The sequence below is a fragment of the Ambystoma mexicanum genome, chromosome 3q, assembly GCF_040938575.1.
Source record: "Ambystoma mexicanum isolate Mex_15411 chromosome 3q, UKY_AmexF1_1, whole genome shotgun sequence".
Lineage (NCBI taxonomy): Eukaryota > Metazoa > Chordata > Amphibia > Caudata > Ambystomatidae > Ambystoma > Ambystoma mexicanum.
This window is the reverse complement of record NC_090926.1, coordinates 469,334,373-469,358,667: the sequence shown is the minus strand read 5'-3', so window position 1 is coordinate 469,358,667 and position 24,295 is coordinate 469,334,373. Positions and strand designations below refer to the sequence as shown.

The 24,295-nt window shown below is 44.2% G+C and overlaps 1 protein-coding gene across 3 annotated transcripts; it reads right to left on the bottom strand.

Moving 5' to 3' along the window:
* Nucleotides 1-3,986: 3,986 nt before the first annotated feature.
* LOC138582697 (securin-like) lies at nucleotides 3,987-22,679 on the bottom strand. Of its 3 annotated transcripts, XM_069654260.1 has the most exons (7): nucleotides 22,577-22,598; nucleotides 10,758-10,853; nucleotides 6,901-7,014; nucleotides 5,464-5,636; nucleotides 4,900-4,963; nucleotides 4,498-4,650; nucleotides 3,987-4,144 (listed from the first exon to the last, which is right to left on the bottom strand). In XM_069654260.1, exons 2-7 carry the CDS (start codon nucleotides 10,813-10,815, stop codon nucleotides 4,071-4,073), a joined length of 636 nt encoding a protein of 211 aa, XP_069510361.1. In that variant the 5' UTR covers nucleotides 10,816-10,853; nucleotides 22,577-22,598; the 3' UTR covers nucleotides 3,987-4,070. The 3 variants fall into 3 exon arrangements, with proteins under 3 accessions (XP_069510361.1, XP_069510362.1, XP_069510360.1); XM_069654261.1 differs by lacking the exon at nucleotides 10,758-10,853 and having other exon boundaries at nucleotides 22,577-22,679; XM_069654259.1 differs by lacking the exon at nucleotides 22,577-22,598 and having other exon boundaries at nucleotides 10,758-12,203.
* Nucleotides 22,680-24,295: the final 1,616 nt, after the last annotated feature.

Genomic DNA, 24,295 nt, shown 5'->3' with positions numbered 1-24,295 from the left:
GGAGAGAACACTGGTGAGCTGGAATGTAAGAGGTCTGGGAATGCCGGTGAATGCACGCAAAGTATATGAACAGGATAGGCACACGTATATTATTCCTTCAGGAAACGCATCTGCTAGGGAATCAAGCAGGTAAACTCGCAACGGGGTGGGAGGCAAACCGCTTTTACACTTCTTTCTCATCTATAGCGGTGGTAGGGGATGATATTAATGCACAGAACACTACCATGCTTTCCTTCAACCTCGCCCTTCGTGCTTCTTCCTTCTGTGGCATACCCAGGTGTGTGACCATCATATGTTCTGTTTCCCCTTTTTCTATTCCAGGTTTGCCTGTACTTAATCCCTTGGGAGACGATCACTGTTTCAAACTAGCACCTACCACCTTCTAGGTGGTCTGCAGCCTCTTTTGGCTTACATGCTGTGTTCTCTTCACTGTAGCTGTGAGTGGTGGTTGTGAAGCATTAACCTCCACCCATGCACACTGCTCCACAAGCAAGTCAGTGGGGCAAGCAAAAGGCCAGTGGCAGCACTAGATGCCCCGGCAATGTTAGGGAAGACAATAACTTCAGTACAGCCCCACCAGACCGCATGGGTCTCAGGTTGAACACTCAGGTTGGGGGGAGGGGGGGTACACAGAAATCAGCCTTTGCACCCCTTTGCCCGAGGTATTTAATCTTGCCAAAGTCTTGGATCGCCGACTGCTTTTAAATACAGCATAGCTGTTAGACAACTATTTTCTTGAGAACACATCACACTCCTATCCAATCACCTAACTTTTGCCGGATTTCACTGGTTTCTTTTATGGCAAGTCTAGGTGAAGCCACGGCACAGTGAAGTCTGCAGAGAAGAAACATTTTCTTTTCACTACATTAGTCCGGTTGCAGCTGTAGGCTTATTCCTAAACAAGTGGCGAAAGAGACCCAAGCGTGTGTACCCAATTAAATTACGAGGGCGGCTGCAGGTTAGTGTAAGGCATGGGTAAACTGCCAAATACGCAGTTTAACAATTGCAACCACACAAATCCATGAAGTCCATGCATTACTTGCATTTAATTGATTGCATGTCAGCCTGACACATGTTGCGAGCTATGTGCTCTTCTTCCAAGGCTTGTATAGACTTGGTCCCTGTTAGTGTTCGTTCCCGAAAGGCACGAATTAGCTAAAGGATGGACGCAACTGCAGAATAATAGGGTTTGAACAAGTGTTACTCTATGGGCAAAAGCCATTTGTGATAGATTTTGGGACCAAGTCTTCACTATTATTCCCAAACAATCTTCCACTTTGATTAGAAGACCTTTTTAACAGATTGTGAACATTAGGTATATTTTCAGCATTACAAGTGCAATCTCGTTACCCAGTGGTAGCTCCTGCTACCTGAATGCCCAGTACACAAAACCGCCTTCAGCTTCTTCCCATCAAATCTTTACTTGAATCCCTGAAATATCTTCAATCTAAAAGGCAGTCTCACAAACCAGTTTGATCAAGGAAGGCATATTACAAGATGGTCATTCTGTGCTCTTCACCATAAATTGCATCTAGGTGACCGAGTAAAGCTGATTTATTACATTGCGTGCATTTAGAAGTTAGATGTAATGAAACTAGGCGATTAGCATGTAGCCAATTGAAGGTAGAATACCAGAGTTCAGTCTAGTCGCTGCAGCCATTTACTGTTCAGAGTGTGGGCAGTGTGTGGCCAACTTCTGCATCCAAGAAACCAGCCAGGACACAGGTACTGATCACAATCCATGCTTATGCAAGACACCAGAAGGCATGGCCTCCCATCATACACAAAATCAGAACACCACTGCAATTAGAATTCAACTATCCCCTGCAGTAGAATTCGGTCTATATGCACAAGAGTCTCCTGCCCTTGCATACTCTGCCCAATACCCCTCAGCACCCATTCCATAGGGCTTTCAACCAACGGCACATTAGGCCCATACCAATGGTGAAAGGCGCTATACAAATGACAATTACGATACATGAAGTTAAATGGTCTTCCAATATTTTTCCCACAGGAGAAACAAGCACATTGACGACATGGATTGATTCTTGCAGCACTATAAACTACAACAAGTTTAACTAGAAACCTTGGAGTTTGCCATGAGATACTCACATCACACTGGAAGATTTTAAACCCATGACAGCTTAAGCCATACATGCAACCATACATACTTGCACACCTCTGCGTGCTGGCACTTCTGATGAAGACAAATGCCTGGGGGGAATAGAACCTCATTAGCCTGGCCGTTAGGAGAAAGCCTTAAAGGTAGTGGGGTGCCAATAGCCACCTTGATATTTAATATGATCTTAAATCAGAAGTCTTTGCTGGCCTGTTGGAAAGCAGTTATAGGACCAATTGCTAAGGGGGCAGATCCCCCCCCCCCCAATTAACACCTCCGCAAACTGCTTTGGGTCAGGTGCTACATGGATGAGGTAGCAGAAACCGCACCACTTCTGGAGGTCATAGGTACAGCATCAAATATTTATCCAGGAATAGGATCAATGTCAACATGTGTCGCTATAAAAGCACGATACACCTGGGTATATCTCGCAAAGGGAAAGCTAGCATGCCAGGGGCGATCATACAAGTCCTACTCAAACCACAAATTTCAAATCAAGGAATAAGGCAGAGGTGCATTATAGCACCAGTGCTTGCTAATCTTAAAACGGCTGGCCAAAAAATATTCTTGTATGCCGATGAAGCAGTCTTGAGGGCCAGCACAAAGGGCACCCTGCAATAGTTCAATGGATTCAGTGATTATGGGACAAAAAGAGCTAAGGTAATGTGCATGGCCAGCAGTAACCCTTGGGAATGCCATAACGATTAGCCAGAAAACTGGCTTGTTAACTACTTTTCGCCACCTGGGTGTAACGGTTTCTCATGACCTGAGGTGGTAGTCCGCGCATATAGAACAATCAGCTAAGACCTCAAATATGACATGAAGTTAGGCGGTTTACAGGCCATATGCATCATTTCTACAAATACCGCCCATGTCAACAAAAATAAATGAAGGCACACCATGGGAGGTTCCCTGGGTATTTGCTGCACTATTTGACTCACATTGCAACCCTTACCTTATTGGCTACGTTTATGGGGAAAATGTTCATCTGTCACCAACTAGAAGCTTGGTGAAGGATGTAATGGCCTGAAATATTCCCGTTGGCTAAAGAGAATTAAATCTTCCTTGCACATTCTTGGTTTTGAATGCCTCTGTAGTGAAAACCCATTAGTAATATTGAAAGGCGGCAGTTGGTGGATGCTCAAGAATATTGTTTGTAGAATAACAATTCTACCATAAAAACATTGCGGTTGCCAATGAATCAGTATGCACAGGGGTTTACAAATCAGAGTGCAATTATACCTATATTCTAAATTATATTGTCCCTTTTCCTCAGGGCAACAGTGTTAAGTTTGTTGCACGGTTTCTCTGCCTTGTCTTACAACATTGAGCAAGAATCCCCCCCCCCCCCCCCCCCCGATTGAGGGCACCATCAATCCCCAATTGGTTTAATGCGCAGTGTGTTTATTCGTATATTGAAATTGCCCTTCTATTGGTCTGTTATCGTAATTAGTTCGTGCTTTATCATTTTAATGCATTATTGATTTTGAAGATCATCGTGTTTATTTTGTATACTATACAATGGAAATAAGCATTTGCTGGAAAGGTTTGACATGACCCAGAGACCCAGACTTCGAATAAGTAGCTCATTTTCATGACTGCCTATACTCTACATGCACACAAGTTGCCAAGATTAAGCTCCAATAGGCTTTGATGCAGTTTACTCACAGGATATTTTAACTGCATCGTAATTACTACTAGATCTATAAAACGTCTACAGAGGTACACACCAGGCATAAAAAAAGCGTGATCGAGCAGTAACAGGTTTCGTGTGGCCCTTTAGCTGGTGTTGAAGGCAAACCGCAAGCTAGGATACAACCTCTCCACACCCCTGGAGCCCTTTTACAAATTTAGGCTCAGAACCAAATCAAGTGAAATTTTTTTATTAAATTAACAACCATTAAAAAAGTGATGCGCAAATATTTTACATTTAGGGAAATTTGGAATCCATTCAGACTTCACACAATGGTGGCAAATCAATTTGCTCTTCGTTCAGTGAAAACAGGCAAGGCGAGTGCAGGAGCTCTGCAAGAGAAAAATAAAGTTACTCTTCCAGTAGCTGGATAATGGCCTGTTGTGATTCCCAGGTCTATGGATTTACCAGGCCTGTGAATCTACAATAGGTGGCAATACACATAATTTATCACTACAGAACAGCAATGACACAGCAGGAAGTAACATGGTTAGCATCTGCTATACCATGTTACATGACATCTGCCACAGCTCGGAACTAAAACTACAAAGACTAATGGAAGAAGAATTCATGCCTTACTGAAATGCAAGTACACACATTCTCACAGGGATCAAGGCAAGCTAAAGTAATGAAAGAGGGGAATCTGTGAATGAGCAACTCTAGGACTTTATTCCACAGCACCAACCTGATTCCCATGTGAAGGAATATTGTTTTAGGGGTGAGGGCAGAAGGTTTATGTGCTCGTCAAATCGGTCCGATTCCAGTGTCTGCAGTGGAACACCAGCCAGGCACATGTGACTCAGTCTGCGTTCTTCAGGGACATCAAAGCTCTCAAAATCTGTAGTGTGGAAAAATCACAGTAGGTTTACAAGTGCAAAGCATCACAAGCAGAACATGTGGGCTTGTGGCAAGTCAAACACCTGGTCTAGCTGCAGCAGGTTACAAATTCAAATCACTGCTGTTATGAAATCACCATATAAAAAGGCCTGGATAGGATATTTGTGGTACAAGTACTTTTGTAGCGGGCAAGGAACTCACTGGGGAGCTTTCACTGAGGGCAACAGCCAAAAGAAAATTAGGCACTTACCAAGTGGGTTGTATGGAATGAATTTCTCAATTTCTGGGTATTCGTCAGATGGTGCTTTTTGGACCTACAGCAAGACAAATATTTCACATCCTCACATGATCAGTAACAGCATGCATACAAACAAACTCAAAACCCCATGGCATGGATGACTGCAAGTGTCAATGTCATAGTGAGACACTGCAGTTATGGTTCAAGCAGCTGGACTGACCAGGTTAGTCCACAAACATCTGTATAATCACATTACAGCTAGGACATCCATCCAGCTGTTGGAGACGAGCTGGAGGCATCGTGCCCCAATGCAAAACAGTGCATGCAAGAAAACTAGGTGCTAGATCAAGAGTCGGCTTTAGAGAAAAGTACTAGTTTTACAGTAATAACTACTCCCTGCCCCAAAACCATCCCCAGTTTGTGAACAAGGTTACATTCACCAATAACAAAACGTTAGTTGTCAACCATGGGAGGGGAGCAAGTCTCACATTTTACATGCAAGCCCTTCATGCATAATATTCATAGTAACCCAGGTGAAATGTTGGTCACAAATCCAAGTGAAGAAAAAACAGCTACCTTCACAGATGCCGTCACCACTTTTGGTTTCTTCGTTTGCTTAGGTTTTGAAACCAGTGTAACTTTGCCGAGATTCACATTTGCATTACAAAGGCCCTTCCTTGTAGATGGAGCAGCATTGACAATACCAGGTTGAAGGCCTTGGGTCCGACACTGCTCAGAAAACACTTTTGCTAGTGAGGATAAGATCACACGTTACATTCACAAAACAATCAATGGAGGAAAACAATTGCAGTGAATAGATCATGATCACTATCAGTTACGAATACCATGAGATTCGTGTAAGATGGCCTTTCCCTTTGTAAAGGATTGACACTTGCAATGCACGACAGGGTACTTGCTAAGTTAAACAACCAATGTAGGTATTCTAAATTTCACTAACATTTCTACTGCATAGTTTACGTTATGAATTACAAGTTATTGTTGAAGTCAAAGGACTACATTTGTTACAGCTCCATAAGGGGGAAGGGGAAACAGCATGCCAAAATACTAGGGTTTCTGCCAGAATAGCAAATGACATTCGTTCAAACCTTGTTTGGCCCAACAGATGTGGCAAAATTGGTTTTACTGCTTGTGAGGATGTCCAAAGCTTTATGCAATTCTCAAGTTTCCTACCCTGCATTGAAGAAATAATTCCTCTAGCACTAAATGGGTTAAGCTTAGTGTGTTACCCAAACACAATTTCTCACTTAGGACCTTGTTGTAGGTTGTTGTAGGTGAAAGGGTTGATGCAATTGATTTGAACGCTCGAGTCAAAGGACCGAAAAGAAAAAAAGTCGAAGTTTACTTTTTTTGGGGTCCCCTGCCAAACCCCCGTTTTTGGTGTATGGAAGCCAAAAAAATATTTTTTTGAAAAAGGCATGAGACTTAGTCCTCGACTCAAGACAATTCGAATCAATGTATTCGTCCCTTGACTGTACACTGGTTTGATACATTCCATAATAACTACCCTGACCCATCTGACTCACCAACAGTAAAAACCCAGATGAAGCCCACAATGGCTATAATAAAAACAATCATGCCAAATAGCGAATACCACTTGCATGCCAAAAACACTGCCTAGAGCATTAAATGCCGATATCAGTGCCCACTACAAGAATCATGCTTTTATGAAGATGCTGCAGGTTCAAGGGCTTTGAAACCAAAAGCTACCAGGCCATTAACACGTACCCAACAATTAACATTGTATCTCCTACAGTACACCTCCCCCCCACCCCAGTGCATTACCCTGTCTGATCAGTGTTCAAGGAATGGTTAAGTCACGTTGACGAGTGTATCAGGAGAGGGGTTCGCGAAGGAATGACGCTCCTGGTGGCAGACTATTCCCAATTCATTTCAGCACACAATACAATGGTACTATAGGTTGGAACAATGCTTTTGAAGAACACATAATATGCTGCTCATTTGCACCCAATCTAATTTTAGAAGGTAACTCACTGGAAGATGGCAGCCTCATGCGATCCTTTGATGCACCATGTGTGCTGGCAGCACCATTCTCTTGGTCAACGAAGATGAGAGTAGCCATACTGAAGCTTTGTTGGATACAAGAAACTGCAAGGAGGGAAAAAGTAATGTCACAGGTCAAGTTCGAGATCTAATTTGCAGGTCCTAAATCGGACAGGTTGCTGAAGATTCCAGGAAGCCAAAACAAAAAGGACCATTTCTATGACAGCAGAGTGCTCGTTAACTAGGCTAACTCAATGTTTTACTGCGCACTGCAGAATAGTAAATGTGTTTAAGAACACCATGTACCTGAATGCTCGGTTGCATTCCCAAAGATAATACGTAAATGTCACTTCATCCAACAAGTTACTCTGCTGTCAAGCTAGACCGTGTCTTTTATGAAATACAGTTTCCACGCGATTGAATTTGGGAGGCATCCCCACCATTTACCTTTGTTTATAAGCCCACCCTAACCCCTCCCCACACCACCCGTTTTAACCCCTTAGCCCATAAGGGTTTGTTATGCTCTGGTATCCAGCGAAATAGGTAATACCTCCCAGCAATTTTACCTCTGGAGAGTAAATGTGTTTTGATATGGTTAGGAGCCATTTCCTGTTCAGAGACCTTTTGGGCTCGAGTTTTCTCCAGAAGAACGGGATGAATATTTGCTTCGTCATAAAGTGTCATCCCAAGAACAGTTGGCACATGGGTGAAACAGTGATTAAACCAAAAACTAATCAAGATTGTTCAATTGAGAACTAGCAGCAAGCTGATGGGCCAGGAGGTTCTAATAGCCAATGCTCTGGGGAGACAAGCAACTCAGACTCAACGGGGGTGCAGGGGGCAGGAGGCATAACAGGAACGAACAACCCGAGCAATGTGCCAGAGAAAGGGGGGTAAAAAGATGCAAGGCAAGCTACTAGCCAGAGGAATCCCAGCCACCCCCGTCTTCATTCAACAAGAATTGTAGGGGTTGAAATTGCTAGAAGCCATTTAGCTCCTGCTGCCATCTCTACAGCCTGGTTAGCCTGGCACCAGGAGGCACCTATGGATTCAACTGCTGCCATTGAAGATATTATGGATTGTAATAAGGGGCATAAAACTTGCATCTCGCGTACAAATTATATTTGTGGCATGCTATGAACCAGCTCTTGATTCTCTAGGGGTAGCTCATGCCAACTAGGTGAAGCCCAATACCCAGGAGCTAATCTAGCTCCTGCAACCTGAATATCAACCCCCGAATTAACACTATTTAACCGCTGGAGGAGAGGGTCAATTGTGGAGGACTGGCCATAGACAAGACGTCCAAGAAGAGCACTTCCAACAGCTGGTTAATGCAGCAGGAGGCATTCGCCAGCACACGAAAGAAGTTGGTCTGACACCAGTGTCACCATTTTGCTACACAGAATGCAAACACTGTTCTGCTACAAACACTGTTATGCTCCAGATTCACATGGAATGCAAGAGGTGATAACCAACCATGGGTGGGGGACGAAGAAATCCCCTGCAACCCATTTCCAGATTTAGGATTAGCGCAATACTAGCACCCCCCAATTAACTCCAATGGCCAGCATAGGGACAGTGAGATGGTGTGAAGGGGGGGGGGGGAATTTGTTATCCTAGGCCTTACATTTCCAGGAAGGGTTCTGCAGATACAATACACAACTATCATAGTCTTAGGGAAGAGGGATCGAGTAACCTTCCTGGTCAGAGAATGGGGTGTCCCTGTGCATCTCCTGTGGGTGTTAAGGCTGTACAGTTTGCTCCCTTTGTACATCTGGGTGAGGCATCTTTAAAGCTGCTAACCCAACAACGTTTTTGGTCGTCATCCCTTGGGAGAATCAGTGCTACAATATACAAAGCATCTAATCTAGTGGTAAACGGAGACACCTGCAGCTTTTCTAACTGAAGTCAAGTACAATAGCCAAGTGTTCTTCTTGAACCCTTCCTTGCTAGACAGTGGATCAAGTTAGTTTGATGCTGGTGGGTTGAGCTCCATCCCCTTCAAGTCTGGGGTCTTTGCCCAGGCAGAATAGCCATGGTGCTCAAAGTAAAATTAGAAAACTCTAGCGGGTGTTTGACGATGGCGATATATGTACTGGTATAGGAATGACTTTAAAATTACTTACCTGATACAGCTGCATGAACATGGTCTTCAGGACCCAAAATACCCGTTACGGCCCTCGCTGCAGGTCTATAAAGCTATAGGATAAGTGTCCACAGCAGGTGCTGGTTGGAGCTCCTCACCAGGAGTGAGCCACTAGAGCAATGGTGGCCACATGAGCAGCAAAGGGCACAACAATTTAGGACATTTTGAGCAGCCACCTGGGTGTATCTGCTAGCAACTAAATCTGCAGAGGCAGGGGTCTGGTGCGTTGAACGCAGGTTTACAGTGGAGTGGGGGGAAAAAAATGTGATGGTGGTTGGTGCACACAGCTTCTTTGGTCACAGTGATTACTTGGAGACATCCATCACTGGAATTGTATACCTCCCAGGCAATTACTGTGAGCATTACCCCACATCCATTTTCCCTTATCAGATGCCTCCCAGATCTTCATTACTCCGATTATTCAGTCACAGTATTTACATTCCACTTTGCCTGCATTGAGTGGGCCAAAATAGCTGTTTAAGCATGCTCGGGTGTTCTACTCTTTGTGGTTGGAGGAAGAGATTAATGGTTTGACATCAAGGTGGAATGCCAGCAAAAGCAGTGATTTACCTGGATTGGTGAGGAAAGTGACCAAACAGAAAAATTAGGTCCACTGAGGTTACGCAATGAAAAACGCATTGCTAGTTCCAACAGTTTTGACATGTGTTTAAGCATCGCAAGGTACTGCCATACCAGTATTACCTGGCCGAGCATATGATGGCAATGACTTGCAAACATACGTCAAAACTCTGTTAATGTTTTTAAACAGGCATTTAGTGCAAGTGACAAGAGTGCCATTTTGTGACACTAAACCATCAGATTTACAGCTGCAATTAGGCCATAACTCTGCATACTACGAAACACTGGCAGGACACATTTGTCTAGTGCTTGATGCAGATAGAGATCACAGGAGTATGTTTGTGTAGGGAGGGGCAGCTGGCAGGATTAGCCATCGGGATCAAGTTTGCCAGCCACCTGGATTAAGTCATGACGCTGCCTGGTTGACATAGCAATCTGGATTCTCTCCATGGGGCAGCAGCCTGTTTCAAGACTCAGAAGCAACTGGCTTGCAGCAGTTGTGACATTTTAATGTGAGGGTAATACATGGGCTTCCCGAAAATAGTACATTTCATTTAAATTCTGTGGCATCCTTGACACGGATACAGTTCCACTGCCAGGTAAGGCATGTCCAGTAGGGAGCAATGGAGAGAGAGAAGGGAAAAGGGGCAAGATCACGTTCAGTGACGTTCATGAAAATGTGTTAAAATGCATTCTAAAGCAACGCGCAGACGGACACTTCAGGCAGTTGAAATATTTAAAAGTCAACTGTGCTCAAGAAGGATTGACAAAAACTTCAGAATTCACCCGAAGTTATTGTAGTGTCACGTGTGGCTAGGGCACATGGGTAAGCAGTCTTGCATTCCACCACTTACAGCTCGGCAGTGATGACTAAATACAGACAACTATCAGAAGATAAGCACTCAGTGAGGCACATACATCTCTACAACAGAATTACCATTTAGAGCACTTAGGCTGTGGTGGGAAAATGTACGGTTTGCTTTTTAGCAAACAGCAATTTGCGGTTGTACACATTTAAGAAAGCTAAATTACAAGTACACAAATCTAAACCACAGTTACATGAAGAGACAGGGCTGGATAAAGCGGATGTCAGGCATGTAGGAGAACAGGACAACACATTTACAGGAATTTAGTAGTCTCCATCTAGCCAACCAGTTTGAGGTGAACGTTGCACCATGCATGGACTCCAGGTCAACACCTCAGCCCGCTACTTGTAGACCTGCATTTCCATTGGGAAAATAAAGCATCAAGTTAAAAGGAACACTGAAAGGCTAGGAGAAAGTTGCAGTCAGTGAACACAAGTAACATCAGGGTGGAAAATACAATAGGATTTAGAGACTGGTTTATACCTCGGGACCGAGGCATTGTAAGAGCCAATTTAATTGGTGTGCCTAACCCAGCTGTTCAGCTTGACTTTAGAAGGGCAACAAGGATAATATAAGACAGAAACAGACCATTATGCAATTGACAGGCGCTCTATAAAATGGTTAAAGAATCAGTCCCTTTTCCCCCGATGTGTTTTGGAATACATGTGAAATCACATCTCTGCTGCAAAGTCAGAGCTATACCTAGAATTCACTGGCTTACACAAATGTTTCCAAAGTAGTTTAAAACCTAACATTCAGAAGTTAAATAATAAGCACCATCTATTGACCTAGCATAATGGTTAAGTGGGTTAAAAACCAAAAGAAATCCAATGGGGAATCCTGAGCAGCTTTACACTCACTGGATCCAAATTGACTCAGCTTTAACATATTGCGCCAAATATGTAGTTTAAGTGACATGTCAGCTTTAATGCACATTTTATTTTCATGTATGAATGATCAATCCTTGCCATTTTACTGCACCCTAAATTTATAACCAGGGAATGTTAAAGTGGCATGGCTTAATCAGGATCAGCAGGACCATTTGTAGTCCATGGGAGGCTAAATAACCCAACACCCAAAGACTGTCCCTCAAATATCAGCTACTTCCTAGATGTACGTACAACACCATTGTGTGTCTTACAACTTTGCCACAAACAAGTAGGACCCACAAAGAGCATTTCCAGTACTGCTCCCATGGTATGCAATGCGGTCATTGCATCAACCAAAGCATCGACAGCCATACGAACGCATCTAATGCATTTAGATGGTAAAGGGTTTAGTTTAATAAAATGGGGTTTAAAGGTGGACCCAACAATGAAAAAATGTATTAGATGCTTTTTTAGATGGTATGGCATTAGATGCTTGGCCGTTGATGGAATGACTATGCTCCCACATATACATGGTCTAGTTGAACGCACACATTGAAATAGGCTTTGATATGTATTCATCTGCAAGCATGAATGACAAGCACCTGGAATATTAGTTAGTTGGGTGGGTGTGTGTGTGTGTTCAGGCCCATCCAACTATGGCAGACATGCGACTTCAGTGATCAAGCTACAATGCCCAGTGGTAAAAAGCTGTTCCAAATTCAGGACGGGAGACAGAAGCTCAGAGGGCCCAATCCTGGTTGCGACATAACATAGGAGGCAAAAATGCTGACATGCAGTGACCAATTTCACAACTGTAACGAGCAATACCAGTGGTAGCCGACAAGTGTTTAAATTACAAAAAAAAAAAAAAAAGGCTGTATTTGGAAAGCTCAACTAAAGAACTGGTAAAAATGTTACGAAGCACCAAACACTAGGTATGCGTGAAAAAAAAAAATAAAAAGCCACAAAATCAGAAGTAATACAATGCTTGCAGACAAAAGCACCTACACCCAAAAACGACACACCTAAGAAACAATTGGGATGGACGCAGCAGCAATCACTACTTAAGAGTCACGAAAAAGTTTAACTGAAAACTGGTGCGTATAGCTCCTCTCAAAACAGGCCCTTGAAACATTCTGATGATCATGCAAGTTGCACGTTACGTTTAGCCACTGTACGTTCTGTCACATGATCTTCCTCTTAAGAGGTCTCCTGAGTCACACCCTTCTGCATTCGTGATAATTGTTTTAGCAGTGAGGTAGGAAGTCGCGTGAGCATCGTGGTCACCAGCACCACATGGTAAGACAGGGCAACTAACAAAAGTGCAACAGTCAGGTGGGACAGGTTTAAGAGAACAGGACTGTTGTAGGCTTTGCTTAAGGTAGTTAATGAGGTACAGTTTTAAAGAAAAACTGCAAGGCAAGACTTCCAGGTAAACTATACATTCCGACTCAGAAAGTTAATCGGATCAGTTGGTAGGACCATAAACAATATCATGACACCTATTCAGGAAACAGAAGATACTACCATCACACAACCCAAGCACTCAGAGCACCAGCCATCCATGTTAATTTGACAGAGCACCTTAAGGTCGGTGGTTCCAATCATTCCTGGCTGTGATGTAGACTCAAGACGTTGTTCTCGAACTATGTGGGTTCGAGAGCAATGTCAGAGCCAGTAGAATAGGTCCTCATGGGCAGCACACCACCTGGGGGTAGTAGCGTTACATTTATATCTCCAAATCAATTGGTGATGAGTCGCGAGTCTCCAGAAGAGGGCGGACGACACCTGCTCACAAAGAGCCAAGCACCAGCAACACAGAGCTACAGTAACACAGTGAGCCACAAATAACTCCACAAGGCCAGGTACCTGCGAGGAGCTATATGGGGGAGGGGGGGGACCACAACAGGGATTACAAGAGAGGAACTCACAGGGCAGTAGGGAGCATTTTTCTCAATTACAGGACTATGCACACTGCTGGGTACAAAAAGGACCTTGAAACACCAAGTGTCACCATAATATGGATGCAGTGATCATATCCAGCGCTTCACAATGCAGGAATAAAAACATTTGCCTGCACAGATCATTCGTTAGAAAACGGAATAACAAAGTCTCACAATTTATCAAGGATTTAGCAGACTATACAAGCCCCACTACGACGGTTTCTAATGCAGTTAATTTAAAATGGACATACCTAATGAACAGTATATAAAGCACAGTTAAAAGATAGAACAATGCAAAACAATCCTGCTCCTTACCAATTCCTAGCAAATCCTGGTAGCCCCCACCACTCTCTGGGAGAAATGGGTGGGTGCAAGTGTACCTGAGAGCAATTGGAGCGAAATTCAAGGACAAAAGAAGCCACCTTGTTAAACTGCATAGGGGCTGAGGTACTTCTGCACTCTACCTGAACAAAATATTGATGCAGGGTCAAGAGATTGCACTAGCAGCAACAGATGTTATGAAATTGCTCTTCATAAACTCTGCAGACATTTTGGGAATAAAATTGTGGTATGGAGAGCTATAATTTCTTCTCCCAGAAACAAATGAAAGGAGAATCAGTGGATACCTACATTGCAGTTTTAAGAGGATTAATGGCTATGTGCAGGTTCACAGGTGTTACAGAAGAATATCTGAGGGATCAATGCATGTTTCACACTGTTGACCCCCATATTCAATAAAGATTATGGCAGGATCAAAGACTCAACACTGGATCAAGCAGTGGAGATTGCCAGGAGAATGTAGTTAGGAGACAGATGCATGAGAGCAGTACATAACCAAGACACCACAGAAATCAAGTGTACAAGCAGGAAAAGATGCAGATAAGCTATAGTAGGGTTGATAAGGATGACGGTCACTACCAAAATGAGACCCCCTGAGAAACCCAAGAAAAAAGATAAAGATGCAAGGCGATATTATGCCACAAATAGGGTTGTGGCAGACACCTAAATAGTGTCAAAATGCTTCAGGTGTGGAAGCATTGGACAAAAGTCTGCAGAAATTGTAGAGGAAGAGGGAGAAAAGGTTCAATTAGTAGAACATAAACACCCCCATTAACAGAAAGAGCATTGGAAGACAAGCTGTTTCCATATAACATGATAACAATCACACTCCAGGAAAAAGATATGTCATGCATGTATATAAATAACCTATGCAAGTGACGGAGGACACAGGTACGCCAATCTCATGACATTTGTCAAGGAGTTGGCTGAGCCTTAAGAATTAAGGACAACCAAGGTCAGAGCCACAGGGTACGGAAAGAGCCCCATCTACATCATTGGATATAAATGGGTCCATCTCAATTTTGAAGGAAGGGAGACATACTGTAAGTTGCACGTGGCAAAAAATATTTTACTACACTTGACCTGTTGGCATACCACCAGGTGCTCCTGTATGTTAACTATTTAACTTTGTCACTCAGTTGGGAGCTTATAGGGGCATGCCTTTTGGCCTAGCATCTGCTGCAGATTTTTTCAGAGACTGATTCTAACAACTATCGGGGGGGGGGGGGGGGTGGGCTTGATGGTATTACTGCCAGGGCAATATTTTGATTGGCTCTTCCGTGCTGGTTAACTGGGTTCTGCAAGTCACACTTAAGATTGAGAGGTGACATTAATTCTGATGGAATCAGTCCAAAGAGAAATCTGGTGGAAACCATATTGAATCTGTCTGCTCCCTCAAATAAGATCAAGGGTGCTGCTTCTTCAAAATGTGTACCACGTTTACAAACAGCACATGAAAAAGTCTGCAAGGTTCGTATGGTCTGAAGTGTGAAGAACAGCATAAACAATGCACCAACACCAAGTATGTTCAACAGTACAGCCTGTAACATAATATGAGTTGATGCCAGCAATCAGCAATATTGGGTGGAGTGTTGACGTCTAGGAAAATGGTACAGTAACAATTGCGTTTGCTTCACATGCTCGGAGGGCAGCAGAACTAAGCTACTCAGCCATAGAAAAGGAAGTGCTTAACATTTTAGAGGTCTAATATGGGGCCTCCCCATAATCCTCAAAACCGACCACAGGCCATTGATAAATGTCTTAAATTCCAAGAACCGACCTTTAGCATCCCCTAGGATTCACAGGTGGATTCTTGACATAATACTGTGTACGCACCTGGTAACATTAACATTGTTGCAGATGAGAAGAATATGGAATGCATTATTGCACATACTGAACCAGGAATAATGAAAGAGTGGGCCCAGGCATCTGCTAAGGATAGGGAGCAAGGTTTACTGCACCAACCGGTACAGGAAGGATGGGACAAGTTTGACCATACCCTGAAAGAATAAACACAAATTAAGAACGAGATAGCAGAGGATGCTGTGTGATCAGGGGCGATTGCATACTCCCACCTGTTACATTAAGGAAAATCATGGGATCTAGTACGAGTCACCTTGGAAGGAATTGTGAGTGTTGGTGGCCAGGGATGAGGAACAAGAGGAGTTGTTAAAGAATTGCCAGGCATGTGCATTAATTGACAAGAGCAAGAAAATTTGTTACAGCATTAAAACCTGCCGATGTTCAAACAGTGCGGAAAGATCTGGCTATAGACATTACTGGGCCCTTCAAGACATTGGATGCTCAAAGCAGTCGTGTTGTTGTATTACACCTCAAAGTGGTGAGTAATGGAGGGCCCAATTACGACAGGAAAGATTGAGATTTTTGGAAGGCTTATTCAGTAGGGAAGGAGATCACAAGAAATATCCAACACTGGGGCTCAATTCATGTCAGAGGAGATGCAAGCGTTTTTAAAAAGATAGCCATTGAACACAGTTACCTCACTTGACCATCCCATGGCCAATGGATTAGTGGCGTGTATGAGTTTGTGAAGAGTATAATACAACTGGCTGTGGGCAATTTGCTACCATGTAGAGATACACTCGAGGCATTAAATGCATATAGAACAAAACCCTCATTCTGCAACAGAATAACTGTTTATCATGATGATAGGGGGATTAGAGTCTTGGTTGAGGCCAACATGGTTAACCATTGAATAACAGACATTGATTATAATGAGGGTAAAGGAGAAACAGGAAGTACAAAGTACTACAAACATACCAAAGATGTGAGGAAAAGTGAGTTTAAGGAAGGCGATTGGGTGTGGGTAAGATAGGAGTGCAGTAAGAGAACCTAAGAAAACTTGGAAGGTTTGTCCAGATTCAGAGAACCACAGAGTGATGAAAGCATCGGAGACGTCAGTGATTCTGAAGGATGGAAAAAATGTGGTCATGTGATGTTGCGTTTTCCAGAGACCTTAACAGACCAAGTAAGTTGCCACATGTTGGTGAAGTAGAGAGGACCATCATATATATTGCATTGGAAAAGGGTGGGATTTCTATTCGAGGAACAGGAGAAACACCAAATTTCAAGAGTGACTAAGTTTACTACCAGTTCCCCTATTAGCAACCTCCCTGACAAATGGACCCTGCTGAGAAAGTGGAGAGTTTATTTCTCAACTGTAGATTATCCAATTTCTGTTGAGTCTCAAGAAGGACCCTCAAATGGTATCCTTTAATGTTCATCTCCCCGTTTCCCTGTGGTCTTCTCATTTTGCTTTCCCTGTTCAACCATGGAGGTGAGAGGTTCTGATGTAGACTTCGGCGCCAGTAGAAGTTTGACCTCATGGGAAGCACACCCACCTGGCGGGTCTCTGAATAAATTAAGTTAATAGTAATCACCGAGTCACGTTTATAGCTCCATAACAGCCGAGGACTGTGGGGATACCATCAAACTGCAAGTTTCCACCCTATTTTGTGAATAGTGGGGGAGAATAATAAATTCGCAAAAAACAGCATTTCTTCTGTTGAGATGGTACATTCCTGCGAGCTATGAAGATCTAGCACAAAAAAAAAAGTCTGCGACAACTGCATTTTTCAGTGGAAAATTTATCTTGAGAAAGGACAGAGTGCCCAATTCCGGGAAGTCTGATCACCCTATTAAGTCAGTCAGCCCTCAAAGATGTACAGACCCCAGAGAGTTTGTACAGCAATATGACGTGGTGTCTTCCTGGTTCCGTAGAAATGGTTGCACCCGAGGCACCCATTATCTGCACAATAATTGTGAGGGTTCTCGAGACAATTCCATCAGGGTTAGCAGAACCAAGGTGTTCTCGATGCCAGTGAGATGGAGTGGTGGTTGTAGGCAAAATCCCACTAAAGCCAATTGGTTCAAGAGGCAGCAGATTCCTGAAGAGGACTAGCAGCAGCTCAGTGGGCCCAGAGGTTCCACGATCCATTACTCGCGAAAATAAGAGTGGATTTGTCAGATGTGTATACAAGTTTGTAAGATGCAAGCTACTAGCCAGGACGAAAAAAAGCTCAATCTTATCCACCAAGGTGATATCACTAACCAATGGCCAGAGCGCAAATTGAGGCTTGGCTAAAGACTCTTTGGTCAAGGAAGTACACATCAGTGGCACCAAAAATGTCCAAGCAGAGTTCCCAAAAACATCGAATTGCAGCAGGAGGCATTCCTCAGCATGAAATAATTCAGAGAGACTGCATTGTGCTGTAAAGTGAATCAGTCAGACACCAACAGTCCAATTATGCTCCAGGTTCCTTCACATGTCTGTGGGCGGATGTGATGGCGAGAGGGTCTGTTGTAAGCAGAGTACAAAATATGCACTCACCACTGGCTAATGATATTTGACAAGTAATACTTCTGTCCCATCTAATTGGTGGCGAGTGACCACTACTCACGGACCTGGTTGTAAGCCTTTACCTCCTCATGAGGTAATGAAGTTCAGTGAACCTTCGGCAGATGCCATTCTGGAGGCTGTTCTTGCCACACAGGACCCGATTTGCACTAATCTTGGAGCCAACAATAGAAACAAATCCTCCAGGTTCCATCTAGAGGATGCAATGCAGAAAGGACACAAACATCTGGTTGAGGGGAGTAGAAAGGTTCCAGCTCCAAGGGGGTAGTTCCCAAGTTTAAGACCAGTGGGTCAAAGTAGTATACAGTGCATCCCCCACATTAAAGCCAATGACAGGCTTTGGGGCCGTTTTCAGAGCAAGGGCAAAAAGGGGCTGGGGGTGATTATCCCAGGCTTTATACACCAAGAAGTTATCCATCCTGGCCAGTAGCTGTGTCTGGGGTGCCCCTGTGCATGGTGTTTAAAGGCTTTAAAGCTTACTCCTTTGAGCATCTAGGGCAGTGGTATTCAAACTGTGGGTCGCGACCCCCTAGGGGTCCGCGGGTGCATCCCAGGGGGGCCCTGAGAGCTCAGCATGAAAAAAGATTTTTTTTTTTTTTTTTAGATTGGAAGAAATGGGCAGGGGTGGCTCACATGGGCGGGCTGAAGCATGAAACTGTCTCAGGCAACAATGAAAAAGTGGCCCACAGTTGTAAATGGATATTCATTCCTTTAGTCACAGACTTGGCCTCATTACTACTATGGCGGACCAGTAACAACGGTGCTGGTAAGCTACCGGCACCGTTGCTACCGTTCCGCCATAGTAAGAGTTGTGCTCGTGGGTGCTTGACAGCCCCCGCCAGGTCTGACCTCAGCTCGTCGGATGCACCAGCACCGTTATTAACGGTGCCGGTGCATCCGAGCTCCCCCTTCCCATTTGAGCCATATGGGGCTCGAATGGGGATCTACCGGCACCTTCGAAAGGGCAATTATCATGTCCACCTAACTCGGCATGACCTAGTAATTGCCCATTCGCGGGTGCCAGACCCGGATGCAACTCCAGTGGCAGCCGTGCCGGTTTTACCGGCACAGCTACCGCCAGAGTAGTTATGAAGCCCACTGTTTCAATAGTACCCAAAGGGGTGCTTTGTGTTAAAATGTAAGTAAATTGTGATATATTCAGCAACAATGGTCAACATTACTAACTGCATAGTGGCCCCTCACCCATTATGGAGGAGCTAAGGAGCCAGCCCAGTGAAACAGTGAGCACTCCCTCAGCTGCTTTATCCAGCTAATGGAGTGCTCCTGGGCTGGCTGAACTGTCAAAGGGAAACACTGTTTCCCTTTGACAGTTCAGTTCCCCAGCCGCACATGCTCACTGAGCCATGCAAGTGCTGGGGCGTTTTGCTTCGCCAGCATTGCATAGCTCATTGGAAATGCTGGCTGGGGCACTGCATGTCTGTATGTCCGAGGGGGAGCTCCTGCGCCTCCTCGCACATACGGCCAGAGCAGCTGGAGCAGCACCCACACACAGGCCAATGCAGAAGGTACGTTTATGTTCATTGTTTTTATTTAAACATGTGTATGGATGCGTTATGAGTGAGTGTATGGTGATGGATGCTCATGTGAATGATAAGAGTGATTGCTGTATGAATGTGCAGCGCCTTGCATATACACATAATCATGTTCATTGTGTTAGGACCAGTGGGGCCCAGGGGACAGGGATGGTATCTTTTTACCGGACATCTATCATTCAAAACCCTCTGCCTTGTCCACAAGGCTTTCTGGGGCCTCGGTCCAAAATACCTTCAGCTATTCCTCCGCAAATACCTCCCCTCTCGAGCTCTTCACTCCTCTACCTCCAACTCCCTCAGGGTCAGTCGTTTATCAAAGAAACGAGCTGGGGGTAGATCTCCGTCTTCGGCTGGGGCCTCCCTCTGGAACAGCGCCCTGCCACTCTAAAACTTGAGGAGAACCATCTTTCTTCCTGCACTTATCAGACCTACCCTGTCTGCTGCCTTAAACGTAGCACTTGCAAATTGCTGGCTGCACTACCACTGTTTGTTGCCTTTATTATTTATTTATTGTTATTTATCTGTTTCTCCTCTGCTTCGCACTTTCCACTTCTCCCCCCTTCCATGCACTTTTCCCCTCACACTTGCGCGTTCTCAATGTCACTGGGCCTAGTAAGATCGCTGTTTTATTCTCCTGTTCCCCTCCCTTGCCACGCTCTGAAACACTTGTGTACGAGCGCGATAGAAATAAAATATCAATGCCTGCCCCCTGGACTCCCAGCAACAATTGCAAACTGTTTGGCTATTTACCCATTTTTTGTTAAAAGTATGCTCTACAATGCAACATTTTAACCGATTATTTAAAAAAAAATTCACAGGGGGAAACCCCCCCGAACCTCCCCTTAATGCCCCTCCACTTAAAAAAGATTCACCAGCCGCCACTGGCCCTCAGACTGTGTTGGGAACGGGATGGGGGAACCGAGGGACTATGGTGGGAGCACAATGGGCGGGAACCATGGGATAGTGATGGGAGCAGAGTGGGGAGAGCCCTGGGTGTGTGATGGGGTGGGGAGAGACCAGCGACTGGGTAGGAGTGGGATGAGGGAGCCCAGCGACTTTGATGGGAGCAGGTGACGGCGCACAATATATACTGTCCATTTGGCATTTCTGGGGGGGTCCCGACCTGCCCAAATTTTGCTCAGGGGGGCCCTGGCCAAAAAAGTTTGAAGACCACTGATCTAGGGGAAGATGTCTTAAAGCTGCCAACCCTAAAAACAGCATTTTTGGTGGACATCACTTTTGCAGGATGGTTGGGAGAATACTGCTACAACATACAAAGCACCCAATCTAGTGGTACGTGCAGACATGATAAGAGCTACATTCTAAATCACATCAATTTTGCAGATTGGGTGGAAGATCTCCTGTGCAACAGCATTCTGGTTCAAGACTTGGAAGCAGGGGGCATTGCAGGAAATGCGGCCTGTTGGAGGCGGGGGCACTTAAGGGGCTTCCCAACATACTATTTCAATTCTGTTGACTCCTTGGAACTGATGGGCTGTACAATTGGGAGCATTTAAATGGAAAAGTGATCATGGAGCAGGTCATCTTTAATGTGAAGGTCACTTCATGAAAAGTGCCAATGTTACATACATTTTAAAGCATGCAGTCCAGCAGATATTTGTAAGCAAAACGGTCAACTGTATATTTATATAAACAATGCGCCTGCTTTGAAAACAAAGAACTTTGTTGCAAAACTGCACATGTACACTATGCAAGACAATATTCTGTATGCCCGTTTTTATGAAGTGATGAGAAAGCCACAGAAGACTCGACCTCCGTTATGTCACGTGTGATTAGGGGGTCTGGGCCTCCCTCTTTTTGCATTCCGGAGTTACAGCTCCACAGTGATAGGATGCAAGCAAAACTACCACAATACAGAGACGCACTCAGGACAGGATGAAAAATTGACACCCGAGTGGAGGAACAAACCTCCTTCAGAGCCACCATGAATACAGTCAGTGTTCATTCTAGGAAGTGGCAAAAGTGGCACTTTGTGGTGTATACATTTAACAAATAAAATACAAGCTGCAAACAAAATGAAGCCAGGGGTGGACAGAGGGGTGTCAGACATAATATAGGACCACTAGTCACCTCCATCTAGCCAACTAGGATCAGGTGAGTTACATCATTAATTGCCTCCACGTCCATACCAACCTTTCCGACTGCTACTTGCTGATCTGCATAAGAAAGCGATGTATGATGCTTAGCAAGTGAAACAAAGGCAGAGAAGTCAATGAAAAAAAAAATGTATATAGTGCTAGAGTAACAGTAATGATAGATCCAGAGCTTTTCAACGTGATCCGATCCTTTAAGAGGCAAAAATATTAACATTTCAGCAGAATATTTCAAAATCAGTGAGCGCGCTAGTCACTTACTCCGTGACTTTATTTTGGAATACTTGTTTGGTTAACGTTGCCACTGCTAGATTTCTGCTACGGGTTTACACTGAGCTATTACCGTGATGCACTGGTTTCCACAGTGGCCAATTTTACACACCTTTTCACTGAATAGCCTGGTCAGATAACGCTATACATGCAACTATTCTGAGGTTCAGAATAATCGTACAGCCCCAGTACGGACTAATAGTAAAAGTAATCAAGCCATGGGAGGACAGGGCGGCATCCAGAAAACTACACTTACAATAAATGAACTGGTAAAAAAGTAAAAGCAGCTGGATTATGTTAAGCAATATTTGTAAAGTGTACTCAGATTGGCAAAGACGTAATGCATGTTAACAATCTTATTGTTAACAGATGTGTTACGAATCGCAAAACGCTAAATGAAAACGGGAAGACCCTTGCCTTGATGAAGCTCAAAATACTGATACTTTCTACTCGACAAGTAGTCCAATCCTGCCAAAGAAAACGCGCATCATGCCTAACAACGGAAAACACTTCCAACGTACACCTCGCTACCTACAACCAGAACAGAATGAAATATGCCTACGAGAAACGCACTTCACTTACAAAGCGGCCGGCGCACCACATTACCTACCAACAAAAGCGTCACGAATAGAAAGATAACAAACACACCACCCACTGCTCTATTTATATTGTCGCGCCTAGATCCTATCAAAAACGGACTCGGCGAAACGTTGCGACGCTTCTCATCACGTGAGCTGCACGTTACGTTTAGTTCATGGACGTGTCTTCACATGATCTTTCTATGAAGGCGTCTCCTGAGTACACGCCCTTCTACACCACGTGGTCAGGGTCACTGACTGTTTTAGAGGCGACGTAGTTAAGTCGAGTGACCCGGGTGAACATTGTGGTCCCTAGCGTTCCTCTGAGTTTCATAATAACGCAGTGCTATAGCGAACAGTCCCGTTTGTTGGCCTGGGCAGAGCTAAACAGTACACCCCAGGAGGGAGTGCAGCAGTGGGCCCACCCATACTTGCCAACCCTACAGATTTAGGCAGTAGGCTACTGGTTTTGAAGCAGCCCTACACCCTACAGATTTCAGTGATAGATCCTACTGCTTTTTACAGTGGCAAGTAATTTATGTGATTCGAAGACAGACTGCTTGAGACCAGCCCAGGTCAAAGGGTTCCATGTAATAATGTCGCCACAAAAATGTCGCCATGCAAAAATATCGGCGAAAAAATGGCCGTTTTTTGTGGCGACATTATTGCATGGAACATGCAGAGGACATCCCCGCAACTCCCAAACGTATTTTTTTTTTTTGCCCCTGTCCCCATATATATGGTCACCCATATAATATCGCCGTGACCTTTTCCCGGTGATATTATTTACGGCGACCATATATATGGGGATAATATTACCTGATACCGGTCAGAGCATGCAACGCATTCATTTGTCTGTACAGTGGGCTAGTAGGTGATTACTTTGATTGGGCTCAGACCAATCCACTGACCGGTCAGCTACATGACTCTCTCCTGCACTCTTGCCAGTACAACCCTTACGTGAACCAGCAGTGAAAGCAAGTGGCAGAGTGTAACTCCATCGCACAACATCTGCCGACAATTTGGTGTTAGCATTCAGAATTATACATTTTTAACATTTCAACGTCTTTCCATGTTGTGCTGTTTGTATGTTTTGTATTTTCCTGTGATGTCATTGTTATTGGAATTATTATTTTTCAAACTTGAAAAATCCTACATCTTTTTTGGTCACAGAATGTTGGCAAGTATGCCCACCCAGGAAGCTGACTCATCGGGCCCATGAAAGATTGAGCAGCCTGCTGTGCTGGTAGGTGCTCCTGAGATGTTCGGCTGGCTGCTCTCTGACGACTTTTGGATAGGGTGACCAGATATATAAAGTAAAAAACCGGGACAGGGTAACTAACATAAAAGTAGGACTAACTCTAAAAAGTGGCTGTCAAGGCACGGAGAAGAAGGGGGTTTAAGTGTTACTGTTTAAATAAACACCTATTCTAATTAATTTATCACAAACTAACACCATCTTAACTTGTGAAATGCAGCATTTCTTTTGAACGAGATTGTGCATTCCTCCTTGTCAGCTATGAAGACCTACTACAAAAAACGGGGACCACTGCAGTTTCCAATGGGAACATAATCTTGAGAAAGGGGGACAGAGCAGCAAAAACCAGGACAGTCCCTGCAAAACGGGGACGTCTGGTCACCCTACTTTTGGATGACTGCAATGCATTCGGAATATGCAAACAAAGGAATGCATATTCCAAACACAGCATAAGATGCTCTGGAGTCACACACCCTTTGCCCCTCGTTCTTTG

Bases quoted from the DNA above. Each gene is read 5' to 3' on its own strand.
- LOC138582697 (XM_069654260.1), bottom strand. From the start codon at position 10,815: ATGCATGGTGCAACGTTCACCTCAAACTGGTTGGCTAGATGGAGACTA. The intron at 5,637-6,900 runs GTGAGTTACCTT...TATCCTCACTAG, and splicing joins CATGAGGCTGCCATCTTCCA to CAAAAGTGTTTTCTGAGCAG. The intron at 4,964-5,463 runs GTAGCTGTTTTT...GTCTTGCTGTAG, and splicing joins TGGTGACGGCATCTGTGAAG to GTCCAAAAAGCACCATCTGA.